The 22,490-nt window shown below is 42.5% G+C and overlaps 1 protein-coding gene across 1 annotated transcript; it reads right to left on the bottom strand.

The window, feature by feature from the left end:
- Nucleotides 1–7,509: 7,509 nt before the first annotated feature.
- On the bottom strand, nucleotides 7,510–17,694 carry mpx (myeloid-specific peroxidase; the record flags this gene model as incomplete). Its single annotated transcript, XM_083657352.1, has 13 exons — nucleotides 7,510–7,582; nucleotides 7,709–7,941; nucleotides 8,838–9,075; nucleotides 9,170–9,340; nucleotides 10,086–10,350; nucleotides 10,476–10,636; nucleotides 11,380–11,743; nucleotides 12,689–12,901; nucleotides 12,985–13,114; nucleotides 15,932–16,064; nucleotides 16,607–16,782; nucleotides 17,084–17,171; nucleotides 17,628–17,694. The coding sequence occupies 13 exons, from the start codon at nucleotides 17,692–17,694 to the stop codon at nucleotides 7,554–7,556; spliced, it is 2,268 nt and encodes a 755-aa protein (XP_083513478.1). The 3' UTR covers nucleotides 7,510–7,553.
- Nucleotides 17,695–22,490: the final 4,796 nt, after the last annotated feature.

Raw genomic sequence — 22,490 nt, 5'->3', positions numbered from 1 at the left:
TTGATTCTGTGCCTGTAGGTGGAAGCAAAGATACTTTGATTCTGTGCCTGTAGGTGGCAGCAAAGAGACTTTGATACTGTGCCTGTGGGTGGCAGCAAAGATACTTTGATACTGTGCCTATAGGTGGCAGCAAAGATACTTTGATTCTGTGCCTGTAGGTGGCAGCAAAGAGACTTTGATACTGTGCCTGTAGGTGGCAGCAAAGAGACTTTGATACTGTGCCTGTAGGTGGCAGCAAAGAGACTTTGATTATGTGCCTGTGGGTGGCAGCAAAGATACTTTGATACTGTGCCTGTAGGTGGCAGCAAAGAGACTTTGATACTGTGCCTGTAGGTGGCAGCAAAGAGACTTTGATACTGTGCCTGTAGGTGGCAGCAAAGAGACTTTGATACTGTGCCTATAGGAGGCAGCAAAGAGACTTTGATTATGTGCCTGTAGGTGGCAGCAAAGATACTTTGATACTGTGCCTGTGGGTGGCAGCAAAGAGACTTTGATACTGTGCCTGTAGGTGGCAGCAAAGAGACTTTGATACTGTGCCTGTAGGTGGCAGCAAACATACTTTGATACTGTGCCTGTAGGTGGCAGCAAAGAGACTTTGATTATGTGCCTGTGGGTGGCAGCAAAGAGACTTTGATACTGTGCCTGTAGGTGGCAGCAAAGAGACTTTGATACTGTGCCTGTGGGTGGCAGCAAAGATACTTTGATACTGTGCCTGTAGGTGGCAGCAAAGAGACTTTGATACTGTGCCTGTGGGTGGCAGCAAAGAAGCTTTGATACTGTGCCTGTAGGTGGCAGCAGAGACTTTGATACTGTGCCTGTGGGTGGCAGCAAAGAGACTTTGATACTGTGCCTGTGGGTGGCAGCAAAGATACTTTGATACTGTGCCTGTAGGTGGCAGCAAAGAGACTTTGATACTGTGCCTGTGGGTGGCAGCAAAGAAGCTTTGATACTGTGCCTGTAGGTGGCAGCAGAGACTTTGATACTGTGCCTGTGGGTGGCAGCAAAGAGACTTTGATACTGTGCCTGTGGGTGGCAGCAAAGAGACTTTGATACTGTGCCTGTAGGTGGCAGCAGAGACTTTGATACTGTGCCTGTAGGTGGCAGCAAAGAGACTTTGATACTGTGCCTGTAGGTGGCAGCAGAGACTTTGATACTGTGCCTGTAGGTGGCAGCAAAGAGACTTTGATACTGTGCCTGTAGGTGGCAGCAAAGAAGCTTTGATACTGTGCCTGTAGGTGGCAGCAAAGAGACTTTGATACTGTGCCTGTAGGTGGCAGCAAAGATACTTTGATACTGTGCCTGTAGGTGGCAGCAAAGAGACTTTGATACTGTGCCTGTAGGTGGCAGCAAAGAAGCTTTGATACTGTGCCTGTAGGTGGCAGCAGAGACTTTGATACTGTGCCTGTGGGTGGCAGCAAAGATACTTTGATACTGTGCCAGTGGGTGGCAGCAAAGAGACTTTGATACTGTGCCTGTAGGTGGCAGCAAAGAGACTTTGATACTGTGCCTGTAGGTGGCAGCAAAGAGACTTTGATACTGTGCCTGTAGGTGGCAGCAAAGAGACTTTCATACTGTGCCTGTAGGTGGCAGCAAAGAGACTTTGATACTGTGCCTGTAGGTGGCAGCAAAGAGACTTTGATACTGTGCCTGTAGGTGGCAGCAAAGAGACTTTGATACTGTGCCTGTAGGTGGCAGCAAAGAAGCTTTGATACTGTGCCTGTAGGTGGCAGCAGAGACTTTGATACTGTGCCTGTGGGTGGCAGCAAAGAAGCTTTGATACTGTGCCTGTAGGTGGCAGCAGAGACTTTGATACTGTGCCTGTGGGTGGCAGCAAAGAGACTTTGATACTGTGCCTGTAGGTGGCAGCAAAGAGACTTTGATACTGTGCCTATGGGTGGTAGCTGTCAAAATGTTTGATTTTAATTCAGCCAATGTAAAGGCCGAATCAGCAGCGACAAACCAGGAGACTAACTGGTTGCACCTTTGTCCCCTAATAGCAGATTTATGGGAGTATGTTCTTGTCTACAGTAGTCATGTCTGAATAAAAGACAGATTTCTGCATTGAGCTCAGACTGATTGATGGAGGTTTGCTCACCAATATGCTCAGTCAGTGGTTAGTACCATCACCTCACAGCAAGAAGGTCCTGGGTTTGAATCTCATCTCATCTCCTGGTCCCCTCTGTGTGGGTTTTGCACGTTCTCCTCGTGTTCGCCTGGGCTTCCGTCTTCCTGTCACTGTCCAAAAACATGCAGGTCAGATGGATTAGAGACTCTAAAGTGCCCATAGGTGTGAATGAAGTGACTGTGTCCGTGTCCCTGTGATGGACCGACCACCTGTCCAGGGGGTTTGCTTACCTTCTGCCCAGTGCATGCTGGGGTTGGCTCCTGCCCCCTGTATAACAATATAGACAAGTAAAGAAAATGAACAAATGGCCGCAATGTTCATCAATAAGTACATTAGGCTGTTCATTCTTATGTTTCCACCAAACAGCGGCTCTACAGCTGTGCAACTGTAGCTATACATTTGATGGAAATATTGTCTTTTCAAATATGTGTATTCAAGGCCTAGTTGTCATAAAATCTTGGTTTAAACCTGTTGATGTCATTACATTACAGTTAGTTCAGTCTCATAAATTTCATTTGTTCCAAACAGAACAATGGCTCCATCTACAGGAGGTATACGTTCAAATCGTTCTTACAGGAGATTACACGTTGGCTAATTGTTGCTCCATTCAGATTACTGTAGTATACAGTCACATGATGAAATGAGGTGAGATGAAGAACACCTGTGTCATTGACATAATGTGTAAAAGTATGAAAATACATAATTATATACCACAATAATTACAATAGATATAGTAGATCAGTGCAGTTACTGTACATCTACCAATCCCATTGGGAAAGGAAATATAGAAATGAATGGAATACATTCTATAAAGTTGAAAGTGAACATAAAAAGATGTATATCTAAATAAGCTATCAGTTATAGTAGCAATAATTAGACGTTGAGCTGTGACCCTACTATCCTTCCACCCACATAAAGGGAGAATAGTGGAAACGGGGCCAATTTAGCAAAGGCTAATCTAGAAAAGGCTAATCTAGAAAAGGGTGGTCCCCACCACCGTCAGGCTGACAGGCCATCATCAGGTGAGGGGACACACTAGAGGCGCCTCCGATAGTTCACATCACAGGGTGCATTACACACAGCTATGGAACAACAATTGAAAGAACAATTGAAAGAAGAGACCCAGAGAAACTAGTCATACAAAAGGCAATGTTAATACAGTAACTGGACACAACTGGAACAACAGAGTGATAAAAAGGGGCGGATATCCAGTTTCTAGGCTAGTTTTGCCCAGATAACAGATTATGGGAGTTCTCACCTAAAAAACATCTGATGATGGATGGTCAAAACACCAGGCACTTTGTTGCCAAATGCAGCTTCAAGCTTGAGAAAATCATTTCCTCCTCCTCCGCAGATGATGATCTAATATGTGACATGCAGTCGTTTTGTATATATTTAAAATTCCCAATTTTTGCACTTGTGCACTGACCTTCAATGTTTTCATGGATGGTATTTAGGGCTATACAGAAGATACTACATATCTTTGCTCTGAAGTACTTTGATGCTGCCTTGAAACACTTGTTTTGGTGTTTCTTGGTCTGTATATCAAGCACAATTTGACACTATGTTCAAACATGAACATAGTGTAAAACATTCCTTTTACTGTTTTGTTGGCAAAACAAAACTCTCTCTTTTTCTATTTCAGGGTGGACATGATGTCAACTAGGCAATTCACAATTCATGAATAAAAGAAATACAACGAAAAACTTTGCTTCTTAGTTTATTTTTTAATTAGGCTATACAGAGTGCAAAATAAAACAGATTTAGAAAGTTAACAGTTAAATAAGCCACGCAGACAAAGCACAAGGCACAAAATATTCAAGGCATGCTTAAAAATGTCATCAATTAGATAACAATTAAGCCTGATAAACAATTTCATATAATACTGGTAAATGCCGTCATCAAAGTAGGCCATTACTTTTACTTGATGAAATTTTGGTTCATTAGACTGCATGATGTAACAGCATCCAATAATTAATATTACATGTTTGCTATGATGACATTTCATGATTATGTTTATATTCCAGGAGAATGTATAGGCTAAAACATATAAAACATGTGTAACGTACAGTTTTGTGGTAAATTTGCCCTAGCCAGGTCTACTGATGGACAAAATGATAGCAAATGAATAAAAATTAATATCTCATATGACTCATATTTATGTAGCTCAGTGATACGACCTGATTCACAGAAAATTAACTAGTTTACAGATCCTAAACAGACAGACCACTACTGTGTTGTTGGAGGGAGGTGAGGCGGTACGGAGAGGTAGAGTTTGTGCACACAGACAGTGTTGCCAGATATCGCGAGAAAAACCAGCTCTGAAGAAGACCTGGTTGCTTGTTTCTCTCGCGAGATCTGGCAACATTGCACACAGAGTCACACACAGAGAAGAGTGTCTAGAGAAGAAGCTGTTGGTGCTCAGGGGTTGGTCTCCAGCCACACCCTGTCCCCCCGGCTCTAGCTGCAGCACTGTGTCTCCCGTTGAGCTTCGGCGACCGCCCTGGAAACCCTGGTAGCCGTAGTGTAGTGGGGGTTCTGTCCGTTGTAGATGATCTGAGGTAAATGTGTAGTTTTATCTGAAGAGGGAATGTAGTCGCCCAGTGGGACAGAAAAGGCGGAGTGCAGCTGTGGCGCTGGCGGCTGCTGGACCATAGCTCATACCTAGGGCACCTGCGGAGAAGCACACAGGCAACGTCACATTCACACTCGAGGATGGATTTGACTTTTGTTGTATAGCCCAGTGGTCCCCAAAGTGGGGGTCCGGACCCTCCGGGGCGTCGCGGGACCCCACTGGGTGGGCCACAAGATTATTTCCAGAATGTGTGAACTATACAGAATGTGTGAAATACAATTTAAAAATGGCCACCATCACATATGTTCCGTTTTTTACAATTGCGTCACTTCTTAAGGGCTCATGTGCTCATGTCCCCCAATATCAGCAGAAACCTAACCATGCTGCTTTGGATAGTTTTTGGTCTATTAAAACCTTTCATTAAAGGCGCAGTGTCTCATTTCTATGGCAGCTTTCAGAATGTAAATAGCCCATCATCAAATTGGTTTAAGGAGGGCTGGCAGAGAGAATTGGGCACTGAAATGACGGATGAGATGTGGGAAGCCTGTATTGACAATATTCTATATATATATATATATATATATTTATATTCTATAAATGTTAGGCACGCTTTGATACAATTCAAAGTAGTGCACAGATTGCACTTTTCTCCCTCTAGGTTGCATAGGACTTTCAAAGATTCCTCAGCCCTCTGTGTGAAATGCTTGAAAGATGAGGGAACTCTATCTCATTTATTTATACAATGCCATAAGTTGCAAACTTTTTGGGGTAACCGTAATTTATTTGATTTTCTTTTGATAAGGATAAGGAGTTAAGGAGTTTCCCCCTGATCCTCTAACTGCACTGTTTGGTGTAGTTGAGGGTGAGAGATAGATATGAGGCCCAGGCCATCTCTCTATCCACTCTGTTAGCCAGAAAACTGCTGCTACAGTCCTGGAAATGTGAGAATTGTCCTACATTTGATTATGTGGCTTAAGGAAGTAGGAAATGTGTTGCATCTAGAGAAAATCCCGATTTACTATCTCAAAACGAGAAGGGGTATTTCCGAAAATTTGGCAACCCATTGTCAACCTGCTGAGAAAATACAATGATTGAGACTTCCGTCATCTCCATATAACTTACATCCGATATCCTGTATGTAACCTTCCTTGTGTATCACCATTTTGTTTTTATTTTATTTGTATTGTATTGTGTGTTCTGTATTGTATTTTTTTGTGATGTCTTTATTTTCTTATAAAAACTAATAAACAAAGTTATATATATATATATTTTTTTTTTAGAAATAACAAATTTTTAACCGTGAATGTTACATTTTGTTTGTTTTGTTTACAAAATTCTCAGCATGTACGCACAAAAGTTTGTATGCTTCAACCACCTCCGGGGATAGTGGGGGTCGCGAGCCTCTGGCACCGTTATTTTGGCGGTCGGCGACTGAAAAGTTTGGGAACCCTTGGTATAGCCTACTGTTGAATTTGAATATTTTCTTTTTTCTTCAGGTGCTTTATATGTTGCGTCTGGTCTATTTTTGCGCAATCTTTTTTTTTTATCCGCTTATTTCCTCTCGTTTGTTATTGATTTTACTATGTGCAAATAAATAAACTGAAATTAAACCAAAACCAAAAGTAAAAAATGTCTATAAAAATGTATAAAAAAAGAAAGACAGATGACAAAAGACTGATAGAAGATGCTATTGTTATGTAAGCTGATGTCATCCAGACTTTATTACTGTAATTCCCTGTCCCAATGAGAAAGTCATAGCAGCCTACTGACCCACATTCTACAGTTTCTCAGATGAAAACTAAAATATTAATCTCTGGAACACATTGCTCCATGTGGGCAATGTGTGTTAGTTTGAGAATTGACTTCACCGCTTGGGCTGGATCCGAGCTATACCGTACTGTAGGCAGGCTTTTATAGTCTGTTTTTAATCATTTTCAACTGTTTTCTCCTTAAAACTTATGTTTCATTAACATCTTTGTTGTTGTTAGAGTTTCAAGCTTATTTTATTAGCACATGGCCAGGCTGGTAGATTAGTTTTCAGTACAGGTAGTGGTTAGGGGTGCACCGATCACGTTTTTTGCCACCGATCACCGATTGCCTATGGGAAATATCTGCCCAACCGATCATCGACCGATCCCCGATTACCGATCACCGATATATAAACTCCTCAAAAAAAGTTTGGAAACGTTATTTCGGTCGATTATTTCTCCCCTTTAATAATACCAATTGGCATTGTATTTTATATCGTTGGAAAGCCTGATTAGTGATAGGGCTTTTTTTTATTAAAAAAAGAAAGAAAAAAAATATATATACCGTATATAAAAAAATATCGGCAATCAGCCGAAATATCGGCAATCAGCCGATCGCATATTTGAGGTCAAAATCGGCCGATACAGATTGCTTGCTGATCGATCGGTGCACCCTAGTGGTAGTAGCAATACACCGCATACTACACCATACAACATACAACATCAGTGCAACCATAGCCTTTAAAGTGCCATAAGAAAAACAAACATGTCAACCATTAGACAGACTTTTTGATTGTTTAAGAGTTGTATGGCTTTTAGGGGAAACGCTGCAGCTAACACGCATTCTGTCCTGCCTTCTACGTGACCTGTAGCTTCTGCCAGTTGTTGTTGTTGTTGTTCAATATCATCATTCATTCATGTTCAATCTCTGTGACTTCATATTCTTTGTATTATTTGGAAGTTTGGAGCCATTTAAGAGAATCAGTATATATACAGTGCACATACATCTTTTAAATAGATCAATAAATACTACCATCAATAAAAAATATTATGTATTGACTACCTCGTTCGATGAGGAGTCCTGCGTGTCCACTGCCCGCCGTACCTACGTAGCAACCTGCTGGCAGCCGACCCCTGCAAGACCAAACAGCACAATATGAAGTCTGATTTTCATACAAGTGATCCATAAAGAAATCAAGTGACAAATTCTGTGAAACATTGACAATGTCGAATCAATGGTTTAATGCAGTGCCGTTTCACCTTGAGGGTCCTCCGTGCAGCGGTTGGGTGTCTCTCTCCAGGCCGTCAGGTCGACGGAGCGGAGTTCTCGAGAAGAGCAGAGGATGCGCCGGTTTGACCGTGATTGGATACTGAAGGCGTCTTGGGGCACGGAGCTGATGCCAGTGTTGTCACAGATGATCCTGGACAGGGTGACGTTCTCCAGGGCCAGCCTCTGCTGGGGGGTGAAGATGCCTGGGTTCTGCCACCACATCCTGCAAAGTGCAAAGAAGAGTAGAGTGGAAAGAGATGAGTGCCAACAGAGATTGCATGAATGAATTACTTAAATGTAATTTAGTAGTATATTGTCACAATTAGAAATTGAATGCAACTTTTACTAAACTAGGAATCTCGCACGCTATGTGCCGATGATGATGCACCACTTGTCCTCTTCTCCCTACTCACTGATGACGAGTGACATCACTGACATCACTGATGACATTACAATTGCTCAAGTGACATCACTGATGACATCACTGATGATGCCATCAGGATTGCTCAAGTGACATCACTGATGACATCACAATCGTGACTGAACCACACCGCCACACTGAGCCCACAGACACCACCCACTTAGCCCATTTTAACTAAGAGAAGATTTAAACTTTCTAAACTGAATTGAAATTGATTTCAAATTCAGATTTCTCAATTCAGTTTCACTTTTCTCAGTTCAGATTCTGCTTCCGAAGACACACGGCCAACAGTACACACTGTTCACTTAGCCAACCACAGGCCATGTAGCACTGTGGCTTACTCGTCTCCTCAGCCAATGAGTGAATCTTATATTCTCCTCACTTTGTTAGGAAAAATGCTACACATTGTTTCCTAGGTACTACTGGGCTGCAGAGAAGAGTGAGTCACAAAAAATAATATTATCTTGAGTAGGACTGACAAAATGCATATTATCCCTGCATGTATGTATTATCTTTCCCTCTCAGACATGAGACGAGACTTGACTCTACCTCAAAGACTTGAGACTTGACTTGGACTTGCAAAAAATGGACTTGTGAGCATCTCTGACACACACACACCTGCGCACGCGCGCACGCACGTACACACACACACACACACACACACACACACACACACACACACACACAGGTGTAATCACCTGTCACCCTCGCGGATCTTCTGGAACTGGGTTCCGATAAGGCAGGCGAACAGAGGCCCGACGCGGCCGTTGGTGACGAACGGCTCGGCTACGCCTCCCATCCAGGGGTCGATGTTGGCAGGCGTGCCGTAGAGCTGAATCAGCTTACGGGCCAGATCTGCGTTGTTCAGGACCACGCCCAGCTCCCTCTCATTCCTAGGCTCAGACAGCCTGCAGAACTTGCGCCATGCATTGTAGCCTAGTGGAGTAAACAACCAACATTACATTACATAGATATACAAGGAAGGAAAGAGATGGCAGGATGAACAGATGTTTATGTAAGCAGGCAGTACCAGGCAGTCCGTGCTCGCGTCCCCTCTGCATGTTGAGAGAGCCCAGGTCCAAAGCCAGCTCCCGGACGAATTGGAAGAGCCGGTCCCTCAGAGCGTCCACCATCATGGCGTCCTGAATGTTCTTTTTAGCTGGACGACTAATCAAACCACGGATCAGAGGGTCAATGCCACCTACACACGGAGAGACAGAAGAGCATCTTATTGTGGCAATACTGTATCTTCTTGATCTGTGCAATATTTACCACTAGCCTACGGTCTTTTAATGGGAGAAATATGCAATATCTTGTTGTAGGGGATCTGTGCAAGGTTTAAAGCAACTACGAGCAAAATTTTCGATTGTTACTAAACAGTCTATAAATTTAATATCGATGCCTCACATCTTACCTCTAATAGTAGATGAGACCAACGGCGAGTGAAACGGCGAGTGCTTTCTTGATGATTATAGTCTGTGTGCGGGCCAGGCAGACCGTTTCGCTCTGCCGAGCAACAGTTTACAGCTGCCGTAAACCGTTTCGCTCTGCCGAGCAACAGTTTACAGCTGCCGTAAACCGTTTCGCTCTGCCTAGCAACAGACCCAAAACAAGAAGGACGGCTTTCCTCGCTACTTCACGGGGTTTTCTACTCTCGCGAACATCTCTCGTTATATTCTAACAGTTTGTTTGAAAGTAATTTTGTAATTTTGTGGTTAAGGCCGAAGTGGCTGCCGTAAACAGTTTCGTTTCACTTCCTGATCTGCCCGGCCCGCACACAGACTACAATCATCAAGACAGCACTCGCCAATCCATTTGTGCAATACTTTGGTGTATTAGGCAATATTCTTGGTGTGTATTTCTTGGTGGATCTGTGTTACTGAATGTTAACTGTACTTTTATACTGAGTACCAGAAACAAACTGCAGTTATCACTTTACCACGTACCCTCAAAGACAATCCTCCAGGGGGCGACGAAGGCCTTGAATAAGGGGACGTTGGGGAAGCGTCTAGTCTCTCTGTAGTTTGCATCCAGGCGGGGGAGGATAGGCTGGATGGCCAGGTGGGCAAAGCGGTACGCTGCTGTCGCAAACACGTTGGCAATGCTGGGGTCAACGTTGGGATCATATCCCGGGTACCGGCTCGGCGTGAGCTTTGTGCGGAACACTTCGTCGCCCACAATATGCGGCAGATAGTCGTGGAACACAATCACCTAGGGGAGACGAGATGTTTGGGGTGTAAGTCATTAAGGTGTAGTAGTACAGCATCAGACACACACACACACACATTGGAGATTTGAGACGTAAATATGAGTGCCGATAGTGCTGGTTTTGTTACCTGCGCGTAAGCACCCATGATCTTGCGCGCCTCCTGGTAGAGCGTCTCGCTGTCCCACTGCGGGTTGATTCTCCGCAGTGCGCGGGCCAAGCGGTTGTGCTCGCGCATAAACAGCGTGTGCAAAGAGGTCAGGGCGATGTTCTCGTCCACGCGGACGTCACCTGAATGACGCAAAACACACACGTGAAACAAACGACTGTGTACAACCCATTTACATCCCGTCAACAAGGGTACAGGTACATCGTTTATTTGTGGTGTGTTCATTGCTTCCTTTTCAAACTCAGGCACAAGCAAGAAATGAGTAAAGATCAACAATATACGTCATTAATAAATTATAACGAATGATACCATAATTATAACCTTAATAATACCTAGTAGGCAAGGTGTCTATGTGCGGAAGTCAACTGATTAAACTTTGGAAATGAATTATAATAATATAATAATAATAATAATAATAATAATAATAAACTTTATTTATATAGCACTTTTCAAAACAAATGTTACAAAGTGCTTAACAGGCAATAAAAATACATAGGAGTACAGTAATGCAGGTGAAGGGATAGCAATCGTGGGCCGTTCAAAACAGTTAAAACAATAAAAGCAGACCCAATTAAAGCAAGTATACACACAATTAAAAGACTGAACCATAAAACAATAAAACAATAAAAAAATTAAAATATAAAACTTGGGCGGGGTAGGACTATATGCCGGTAAGTACATTTTCGGACTTTTGCCGCTGGCATTGTATTATGATTAACTATTCTGTTTTCTTCCTTTGGTATTTTGTGCTATTGTATATACATTATTTTATTTATTATTATTTGTCTGAAATAAAGCTTTCATTCATTCATTCATTCATTCATTCATTGATTCATTCATTCATTCAAGCAGAGCTCACACTAACCTGCAACGAAACAGGGCACCTCTGCCGCACTCGAGTCGTTGGTGGTTCTGCGGCGTGTGGCGCACATTTCCGGGTTGACCTCGGTGAAGGGCAGCAGCTCTCGCCCAGAGTCTCGGAACCTGTCGTTGACGCGCAGCAGGCCCTCGTCGCTGGTGAGATCGCGGAGGAAAACCGCCACCTTCTCGTCGGAGCCGTACACCTGGCCAAGATCCAGGAAGGCGGTCAGAGAGTTGAGCTGCTCCCTCTTGTTGGCCTCTCCGCCAAAGTTGAAGGCCGAGACTCCTGTTCCACAAACAGGTGCTGATCTGAACGTGGGGATGCAGCTGTCCGGGCCAGAACGCCTGGTGGGGTCATCTCCAGGAATCTGTTTGTATTAAAAAAAAAAAAAAAAAAAAAAAAAAACAGGTTAGAGAGAGGAGGTCATATCTTATGCCCAGTGCAAGTACAAGGGGGAAAGGGCAAGCATGATCTTTGCTAGTTTCTAGCACTCAAACATCTCAATTCTTCTCTTTTAATGACCACTGGGTTGCTGAAACACGTCCTTTGCTGTACTGACCCTGACTGAAATTAGGACTTACCCATAAAATCATACACAATGCAGTTCCCAAATATCTTTACAACTACTTTAACCGTTTTAGGGACATCCACAGCTATGCCACCAGAGGCAGCACAACTAATATCAGACTTTTCAAATATAGGACTCTAGTAGGTAAGAACACTTTTCTGTACTCTGCTGCCATTGAATGGAACAAAGTTCCGGCATCACTGAAGCTTATTGAGGCACAGAGCAGTTTTAAAACGGCAATTAGAAAACGGTTGGCATCCACTCTTGTAGAATAGGTAGGTACTGTTTCAGCACTGTATCAGCACTGCATCAGGGCGAGAATGTATATTGTATTTTATAACTATGTACTTTATGTTAATTTCTATATGTAGGTATGTATTTATGTATTGTGAGTTGTACGTATTGTATTTGCACCTGACAATCCTGTCAGCCATCCCCCTTCCTTTTCCCCCAGAGGACCACAATGGAAATAAGCCTGTGGCTTTGTTGTGTTTTTTATCCTCGACAGTTTTTTTGTTTCATAATGTCTGTCTTCTGTGAAGCAGTATTATGTGTGCTTTAAATTGTCAAATAAAACTTACTTACTTACTTAGTGGGAAAAGAAAAAGGGGGAAATTTTGAGCGCTAGAAACTAGCAGAGATAACCTGGGCGTAGGATATGGCCCAGGATCTTCTACTGAAAACACAGTAGTGGGGGAACGTCATGGAAAGTGCCTGAGCTTGGCTGTGAGCCGTATCACCCACCTCAATGGGGAAGCAAGGCTCCGTGCGCTCGCAGCTCTCCTCACAGTCAATGCCATTTGAGAAGGAGCGGATGCTGGGTGAGAAGGGCGTGAAGGTGAGATCGTGGTCGTTCCACTGGCCGAACATGGTCACCATGTGCGTGTACAGCCTGTCGTTTTCCACGCTCGTGTCCCCTCCTCGTATCCTGAGGATGTTGTTGGAGACCTCTCTGACCTAGAGGAGAATCGGTTGGTTATATTTCTCAATAGTCAAAATGTATTTTACTCAAAGGCGATAGTCGGGTATTTCAGGCGTACCAGGGGGAGCATGAAGTTGTTGAAGCTCCGCGACTTGTCGAACCCTTGTGGTTCCCCGACTCCATCAGCATACTGGGCAGGCAGCCAGCGGGCGAGAGGGGTGTTGGAGGCTCCGAGACGAGGTCTCTCTCTAAACGCAGATGAGAGATCGACATTTTTCACTTGAGAAAGCCGAGGGAAATGTTCACATGTGGCCCAAGATGTTTAGACATACTGTATTGCACAAATATTTCCTCTGATTGTAAGCACCACTCAGCCTCCCTGACTCTCAGTCAGGAACAGTGTTGGGGGCAGCGCGTTACATTTCATACGTTACTCAGTCAGATTATTTCTGTGCTAACGGGTATCTTGATGCATTCATTTTTCAATTGATGCAATCAGCTATGAGTTACCTTCTAAAACTTGCATTTCACTACTTTTCTTTTTCTTTAAAATGGTTACATTTTCAGGCCAAATTAATTTTTTTGCACTATTATTAACTGTAAGCTGTGCATTGGAGAATTGAAAGAACTTCCCAATAGAGAGGCAAAGTGACCGCCTACTTCCTGCTTCAGCACTGTACCAGAGATTTTCATCCGCCATTTATTTTCCGATAGACATTTCGTAAAATGCGTATAAAAAGAGTTTTACTGGTTCAAACCAAACGTTCAGCTAACGCTATAATCGGGAGAGACCATAGAACATTTCACTTGGACCAAAACTTAAAAAAACATCGAAAAAATATTTTCTTCGAACCCGCATTTCTTTTTACGTTTTTGTCTGAGTGAAATATTATGCGATCTCTCCTGTTTCTAAATAGATCTGAACCGTTTGGTTTGAACCAGTAAAACTCTTTTTATAAGCATTTTACGAAATGTCTATGGGAAAATAAATGGCGGATGCAAATCTCTGGTACAGTGCTGAAGCAGGAAGTGGCGTTCCACTTTGGCTCTCTATATGTGGTGAGCGCTATCTGCTGTTTACTTTGAGACTAGGCAAGATCAAGGCTCCGCCTCCCTCGCTTATCGTCTATCAGTGGGGCCCAGAAAGCTCCTTTGCCTTTCACAGGCTTTTCTTTAGATAACAATCGATTGTGTACTCAGTTGTGCACAATAAGAGTGAGGTCATCAGCAGAAGGTATTTTAAAGTCACGTTTTCAAGTGAGCAACTTGAAGGCAGAGCTCGCCATCCTAGGCTGCTCGGAGTCCTCTTTGGACTTCCCCACAGCTGTGCAACAAGCTCTGGCACAGGGGACAATTGTTGCCAAGAAACAAATTTTGCAGGAATGGAAGTCCCCCTCTCCACCCTCCTTTCAGCGGTGGCTGGCGGATATGATTTCTGTTATACGGATGGAGAGACTCAGGTTCCTGAGGACCAACTCACTTGGAAATTTTGTTGTTGTTTGGGACCCGTTCCCGGCCTACCTCGATGTGGTCAGGGACGGTGGGTAATTCGCTTGACTGACCTCCCTTGGATCCCCCTATGCAGGATCCTATTCACAATATTCATTTATTTTTATTTTTATATCTTTACAACCACAATCACCATGTTGTAGCATTGGAGTGTGTGCGTACGCGTGTTTTTGTTGTCTGTTTTTTGTTTTGTTTTGTTTCTGTCGGAGTTTGTTCGTTCTGGTATAAAGGAACAGAAAAGGAAAAAATTTAAGAGAAGAGAAATTTGTACCAAATAATCATGTAGCGCATCATGTCTCTGGAGATTGACCTTATTTTTCTTCTCCCTTACTTTTTGTTTATTCTTCCACCTTCTGTCACTGTCCAGACCAATGTCGTGTCTGAGCTGCCATGCTCTTGTTTTTGTTTGTTAAAATCAGAAAAACCAAATAAAAATATTATTAAAAAAAAACTTGAAAGTACTCCAGTGGTTAGTTTTCATAAAAACCAACATAGTAAAGTAACTAGTTGCTATTTCGGAGAAGTAAAGTAACTAATTAGTTTCAAAAGTAACTTTCCACAAAGATGGTCTTGAAATAAACAGATTCTAGCCAAGTTTCCATAGAGAGGCAAAGTGGAACGTCACTTCCTGCTTCAGCACTGTACCAGACATTTTCATCCACCATTTATTTTCCCATAGACATTTCGTAAAATGCTTATAAAATAGTTGTACGTCGTCGAACCAAACCGTTCAGCTAACGCTATAATTGGGAGAGACCATAGAACATTTCACTCGGACCAAAACTAAAAGAAACATCGGATTTTTTTTTTATTTAAACCCGCATTTTCTTTACGTTTTGGTCCCAGTGAAATGTTATGCGATCTCTCCTGTTTCTAAATATATCTGTACCGTTTGGTTTGAACAAGTAAAACTATTTTTATACGCATTTTACGAAATGTGGATGGGAAAATAAATGGCGGATGAAAATCTCTGGTACAGTGCTGAAGTAGGAAGTAGGCGGTCACTTTGCCTCTCTATTAATCCAACATGAATTATAATAACACTGCATGGATGTTTAAAAATGTGATTTTTTAAAATGTGTGCTTGCTTTTTTAAGTGAGCAAAATACACAAGTATATTAAGTATATATAGGTATATAGTAATATTAAGTAAATAAAAATGCAATATACCTCCCAAAGAAAGCTAAAGAAGTGCTTCCTCAAAAGGGAGTGTTTTGAGAAAAAAAGAGCACTTTAGATTTCCTACTTTATAGACCCTTTTCACAGCAAACATTTTGAGGTAGTAAAGCAGGAAGTAAAGCCAAAGTAAGTAACCGATACCATTAATGATGGTCCCATTCCAAGTAGGTGTTCCATTGCCAGGGCCCTCGTTAATGTTATTGGTCACACCTGCGTTACCTCCTGCTTTACCACCTCAAAACGGTTGCTGTGGAAAGGGCCTATAAAAAGTCATTCAAAGTTTCACTCATTCCTCTATAGTCAAAATGTAAGCCTATAATGTAAGCCTGTCTCATGTTGCTATACTTGTTACATTGCTGCTACATTGTTGCTCTTACAGGTTGTTGCAGACGCTGTTGGCTGTGCGGTATTTGTCCAGGTTTTGGATCGTGCGGCAGGACGGTTCCCTGGTCCGACCGGAACATCCGCTGATCTCGGCGAGTCTCCTCAGCTGCTCCTCTGTGAGTAAATCTGAGGGACGTGACACAGATCTTTTGTAGTTGGCCCACACATGATGAAACTGACACCGTAACAGACTTTTTGCCCTCAATGAGAACAAGGGAAACCCCCCCCCCCAAAAACAATGCACGCGCGCACGTGTGAGTGTGCGTGTGTGTGCCTGCGTGTGAGCACGCTTCTAAGTGTGTCTCCATTATGTTCTCTAGTCTGGTGCATTTTTGTATTTGTGGGCCGACTGTAGCTCAGGAGGTAGAGCGGGTTGTCCACTAATCGCTCCGGATAAAATAGGTCGGTGGTTCGATCCCCGGCTCCTCCAGTCCACATGTCAAATGTCCTTGGGCAAGATACTGAAGCCTAAATTGCTCCCGATGGTGTGCCACCACCCTGTGTGGTAGTTTGCCGCCATGTGTGTGTGAATGGGTGAATGTACCTACTGATTGTAAAGCGCGTTGGATAAAAGCGCTCTATAAATGGAGACCATTTGCCATATTTGATATCTGTATACTTTTGTATCATCCCGCTGGGAAAATGCTGGTATTAGATTCAGTCCTGACCTGTGGCATTGAGGGAGCGCTTGTGCACGTGGTGGACCCTGTCGTGCAGCAGACGGAGGGTCTGGACCATGTAGTCTGCAGACCTGACCGCGGAGCGCGTGTCTCCTCGTGGCTGCTTCATCAGACGCAGGATGTCGTGCGGCCGCACCACCTCCCTGCGGACCCTGCTGAGACTCCTGACACAGCAACAGGCACATATGTAGACACACGGTTAGGTAAAGAAATAGCATTCACAAATCAATTAGCGATGAATCGGTGAAAATGACATACAAGTCCTTCTAGTACTTATTCTTAAAATGACTAAAGCTATGGAATTATACTGAATCGTTTGAATGCACGTTGCAGAGTAGCTACTACGTGAAATAGCTTTTCAGTGTACGCTTTCAGAATTAATTCCGACGACAATCCAGGAGTTCACTCTGTAGTTCACTCTGTAGTTCACTCTGTAGGATGAAGAAAAGTCAAAGGTGGACTCACACTTCTCTGGAGTACTTGTACGCATCGTCGACAATTTTCTTTGCTTCCTCAAAACAACTTCCGAGAAAAGGACCGCCAAGATATTCCCCTGCAAATGAAAAGAAACAGAAATATGAAGTTGATCATCATGACAAAAGGATATGAAACAAGTTGCTATGTCGTGGTTAGTAGAACTTTACAAATCAGAATCAGAATCAGATTTATTGGCCAAGTATGTAGCTACACATTACAAGGACAGGTAAGCACAAGTAAAAAAAAAACAGGCAGGGCAAAAGCCCGGGTACATTTAGACATTAGCAAAATCCACAGTAAATACAATAAGTGTGGTGTAAAGTGTCTGTTTTAATAAATAAATAAATAAATAAATACATAAATAAATAAATAAATAAATAAATAAATAAATACATAAATAAATAAATAAACAAACAAACAAACAAACAAACAAACAAACAAACAAACAAACAAATAAATGCGTATGAAATAAAATTCTGGCATGATTGGGAATAACAATTTTAGAAACCTGTCTATTGCATATAGGATGTACCTGATGGTTTGGAGTGACTGCAGACCAGGCAGAGGCCCAGAGCGAGGACACAGACCAGCAGCTTCATCTCTGAATCATATCATGAAAGATTATTCAGCATCAAAAGTCAATTCACTGCATTTGTTCTCAAGGAGGGCTATAATAACAATTTATCCAAGTGCGAATACCAGAGACTGAAATAAAATAAAAAAGAAGAGAAAGAGAGAAATATGAAAAATATTCTTACCTTCTTAATCTTCTTGAAGATTCTCTATGAACGTCAAGTTGGTGTTGTGCCTGCTGTGGCTGATGCAGGTTATATACAGCCTGAGGCCTCGCCCCCAGCGCTGTTGTTCAGGTGAGGAGAATATCAGTAAATTACTGCACTTCCTACTTCCTTCTCCCTGTTCCTTCTCAGGAAATTATGGTCGAGCTTATCAGTTATCCATATTGGCATACTCACACTGGTGGTAATGATAGCAACATAGTAGCAGCATTAGTATATTAGTATTATTTGAATGAAACATTTTCTTCAACTTTGGCAGCGATATTGATTGAAGTTCATTTGTCGACTCAAAAACGAATCTGTAAAACAAATGTCGTCTCCCGTTTTTTGACATTCATCTACCAAGCACATTTGATGTATAATCTGTCTTTTTACATGACATTATATTTGACAGAAAATGATTTTGTTCCCTTTCTTTTCTAACTACTAATTATTGCTGGTGCTTACTGATGTTACCATGCTCTGGTTGATGGCCTACAGCAGGGATACTCAACGGGCCAGTTAATAAACAAACAATATACATTTTTCTGTAGCGGATTGTAGGTTTTTGGGGTGTCAGCTGGAGTTTAGTCTGACAATGTTGTGCACACCGGATAGTTAGTTAGGTTAAGTACATACATAAGTGCCTGGGTAGTGAGCAGACGGCAGTATTTGACAATTTAGCAGCTAAATCATAGATTATTGAAAGATATTCCATATTCCAGACTGAAATGCTATAACAAAAGTGGAGTATTGGCCAGAATGACATGAACATTTGGACACTTATTCAGCGGGTATCTTGCATGTTGCGTTCAGGCGCACTGTAATTTTTTATTTTTGTTTTTTTGCAATTCCATCGCGGGCCACACAGGGGGCGCCTGCGGGCCACATGCGGCCCGCAGGCCGCAAGTTGAGTATCACTGTTGGTGTTGCCGCACTTAAACTGATGATCTTGAGAAAGCGGCTGTGTGGCGTGACATCACAACCACCCGGAAATGCGGAACCCCACGGCAAATGTCCTTTCATAGGATTTAAGTAGTTCCTCAAACCTGGGCAGCAGAATGAATTGAATTGAATTGAATTGAATTGAAACGTTCATTATCTGCTGCCTGCTGCCCAGGTTTGAGGAACTACTTAAATCCTATGAAAGGACATTGGGGTGCTGGCTTCTCTCTTTACTGAACTCTTTGCTTGTCCTGCACCCAGTGAGTTTTTAATCTATTTTGAGTGTGCTCGCTACCCGTGTTTTTCTATTGGGAAAACAACAAACATTAATATCTCAAAAAGTATAGATCACATCGCTTATATTTTTGACATTCTGAGTGAGAGCAGAAGTAGCTCAAGAGTCTGATGTGTAATATATGTATGTTATGTTCAAGTTGTGTGAACTGTCGCAGTTTTCAAAATGAAGTGAATTTTAGTCAACAGCACAGCCGGCTAGAGTGAAACACTCAAGGCTGGCTCCATAGGGTCCCAGTATAAAGTTACCCCCAGTAACACTAACCCCTCGTATTCTCTTTGATATTGATGAAATAAAAAGTATTTTGATGTATTTGTATTTCTATGGGAGGGTGAATTCTACATTGTATTTCTATGGGAGGGTGAATTCTACATTGTATTTCTATGGGAGGGTGAATTCTACGTTGTATTTCTATGGGAGGGTTTGGCGTCATTCTTGTACTTCCTGGTGAAAGGTCATCCCCATATTACTGTAACTTAGGGAGTTAGCCACCAATCATTTCTTAGTTTGTCTGCAGAGAGGTTTGGACAACAGGGAAATCCAACATATTTACCAGCCGTGACAGACAGCCAGTCTGTGTGTGTCACCATGGCAAAATAAATATGGCCTTCTGGGAGACACCTATTGTAGCAGGAACTACCAGAAGCTGCCTGTCTGTCTGTCTGTCTACCTTTACATACTTCCGCATCAAACCTCTCCGAATGCGCCAGCAGGCTGCGCCGCGGCTGGCGAGCCTGCTGCGTGCAGCTCCTCGAACATGTGACTCGACTCGACGCAGCTGACGCGAACAGCGCGAGTATATCATGTTAGATGGGGAAGATCAGATATTTCATACTATTGTTTCTTTTATTTTTATTTTATATTTCCAGGAGTAATATCATATCCACTGTACCTAATACAAGGAGCAGCTGTATAAGAAAAGTGCATTGGCCCTATAGTCAATGTGGCTTGCCTTACAGTGGCTAAGTGGCTTTGACTGCTGTGTATATAAATAGCATGTACTGTATGTTTGTGAGCATACTCTCTGTTTGTGATGTTTGACATAAAGAGGCTACTTAAAGCTGCAGTAAGCACTATTATTTCCTTATCATTTTGGTTGTCAAATAACACCCAATCAGGGTTAGCTAGACCATAACTAGCCAATCAGAGCATACAAACAAGACTCATTCAGGTTCGACTCTCTGCTATGTTCCTATGCTTAAAGGAGAACTTCACCAAAAAACAACGTTGATTTATTTTGCACATGACCTCACACATGCAAAAACTGTCAACAGTTTTGCAGGCATTCAGTTTGACAGTTATTGAGATTTGATTTGAGTTAAGTTGTGAACCAGTGATGTCATTTGTGCATGAATGACATCACTGGTCCACAACTGAACTCAAACCAACTCTCAAGAAATGTCAAACTCAATGAATGCGTACAAAATTGTTGACAGTTTTTGGATGTGTGAGATCATGTGCAAAATAAATCAACATTGTTTTTTGGTGAAGTTCTCCTTTAACATTCCATCAATGTTGTTTATGCTGCAGGTTTTGATCAACCCTCAGTCGACCTGAACCTCAGCTTTCCTCTTTATCCTTTTGACCAAGCTGACAACGAGGGAAGTTGAGAGCAGAAAATTATTTACGTGTTTGAGAGTCTGTTAGTTAGTAACACCTTGACACAGCAAGGAAGTGCCATTTCACCAGCGTCATGGTTGGGGATCTCAATTGTGTTTGGGTGCGTTTGGGCGTTTTGGCGCATTTGGGCTGGCAGCAGAAGCAGTTGGTATTTCCGCTATATTACAATCAAGCAGTGTTGGAGGTAACTCATTACAAAAGTAAGATATTACATGTAATATATTACTTTTAGCAGTAACTCAGTAATATAACTCACTACCAATATGATTTCAGTAATATTATACCAGTTACTCTGTCAAGTAACACAAGTTACAAATTGAGTAAAAAAAACGTTTTTTTTGTTATCAAAGCACATATTTAAATAAAGATACAATAATTTCCTAATCAAATTGTGTGGTTTTATGCAAATAACCACTATAGATGACAATAACAAAGGAAAATGATAACATTTCGAATTTTGGACGGTTTCAACTGACTTCAAGACGGTTTAAATTCTTTTTCGGGATGGTTCTGGGGCGGCGTGGTCATTCTGCTATTGCTGTTATTTTGGTGAAAGTAATGCAAAAGTAGTGTTATAAGTAATATAAGTAAACTCTACACAGACAGTAATTTGTAAAGTAACTTATTACTTATTACTTATTACTATTATGAAAGTAACTAGTAATATGTAGTATATTACATTTTGAAAGTAACTTGCCCGACACTGCAATCAAGTTAAGATTCTGCAGAGATGGAGCACAAATATCGACTAATAATGATTCAAAACAGACTGAAACTGAAAACCATAATTGGTATTTGGTATCATCCAGTGAACCTGACACCAGCCTCAACAATGCACACAGTTATTTTAGTGATCATTGTTATTCCCCTGCACTTGTCCAGGAAATAGACCTGTACAGTATAATACAATGCATGACTCATTGATCGCATTTGCAGGCAAACCCATATTTATCTCCTCTGGGTGTGAACAATAAGTTACTATACAAGGCTGATTACTGCACACCTCTCCTTTTCCCAACATATACGGTAATAAGGAAACGCTGTAGTTGCTACTATGGACAATCATCATTATCATCATCATCATAACTAAAAGGGAGCAAGTGGATTTTTGTCCCAGAAGTGATACGATTACACGATTTCAGACGGACAAGCCCGTCTTTATTGTCACACGGTTACACATCAACACATGCACGGAGGGCCACAAACACACACATGCTGACGGTGGCCGGTGAAATTTGTCCTCTGCATTTAACCCATCCTGGCTTTGTCCTTTCCTCCGGGGGGCAGGCCAGGAGCAGTGGTCGCTTTCTCGTACAGCGCCCGGGGACCGACTTCGGATGCTGTCGTCACTGGTCGGATGACGATGACGATCTGATCTTCTGCATGTTTTTAATGGGGGGGGGGGGTTATATACGGAGAAACCCCCCTGGGGGAGCACGGGGAGAACATGCAAACTCCACACAGACAGAAAGGCCCTTACGACGAGATACCCCACCTGGGCAGTAGGCACTGAAGATATGGGGGGAACACAACCACAGCGCCCGCAGTGTCCCAGGCGAGAATCGAACTCAGGACCTTCTGACTGCGAGGCGACAGCTCTACCACTGAGCCACCGTGCCCCCCGTGATGATGATGTCATAGGCATTGTGACATCATCCGTGATGTCATAAGTGCAATGTGATGTCATCAGTGATGTGAAGTTGTGACATCAATGATGTCCTAAGAGCAGTGATCATTAACCCGGCACAGTGGTCGAGCT

The sequence above is a fragment of the Poromitra crassiceps genome (genome assembly GCF_964638095.1).
Source record: "Poromitra crassiceps genome assembly, chromosome: 21".
NCBI lineage: Eukaryota > Metazoa > Chordata > Actinopteri > Beryciformes > Melamphaidae > Poromitra > Poromitra crassiceps.
Note: the sequence above shows the minus strand (reverse complement) of the source record. Positions and strands in the feature narration are given on the sequence as shown.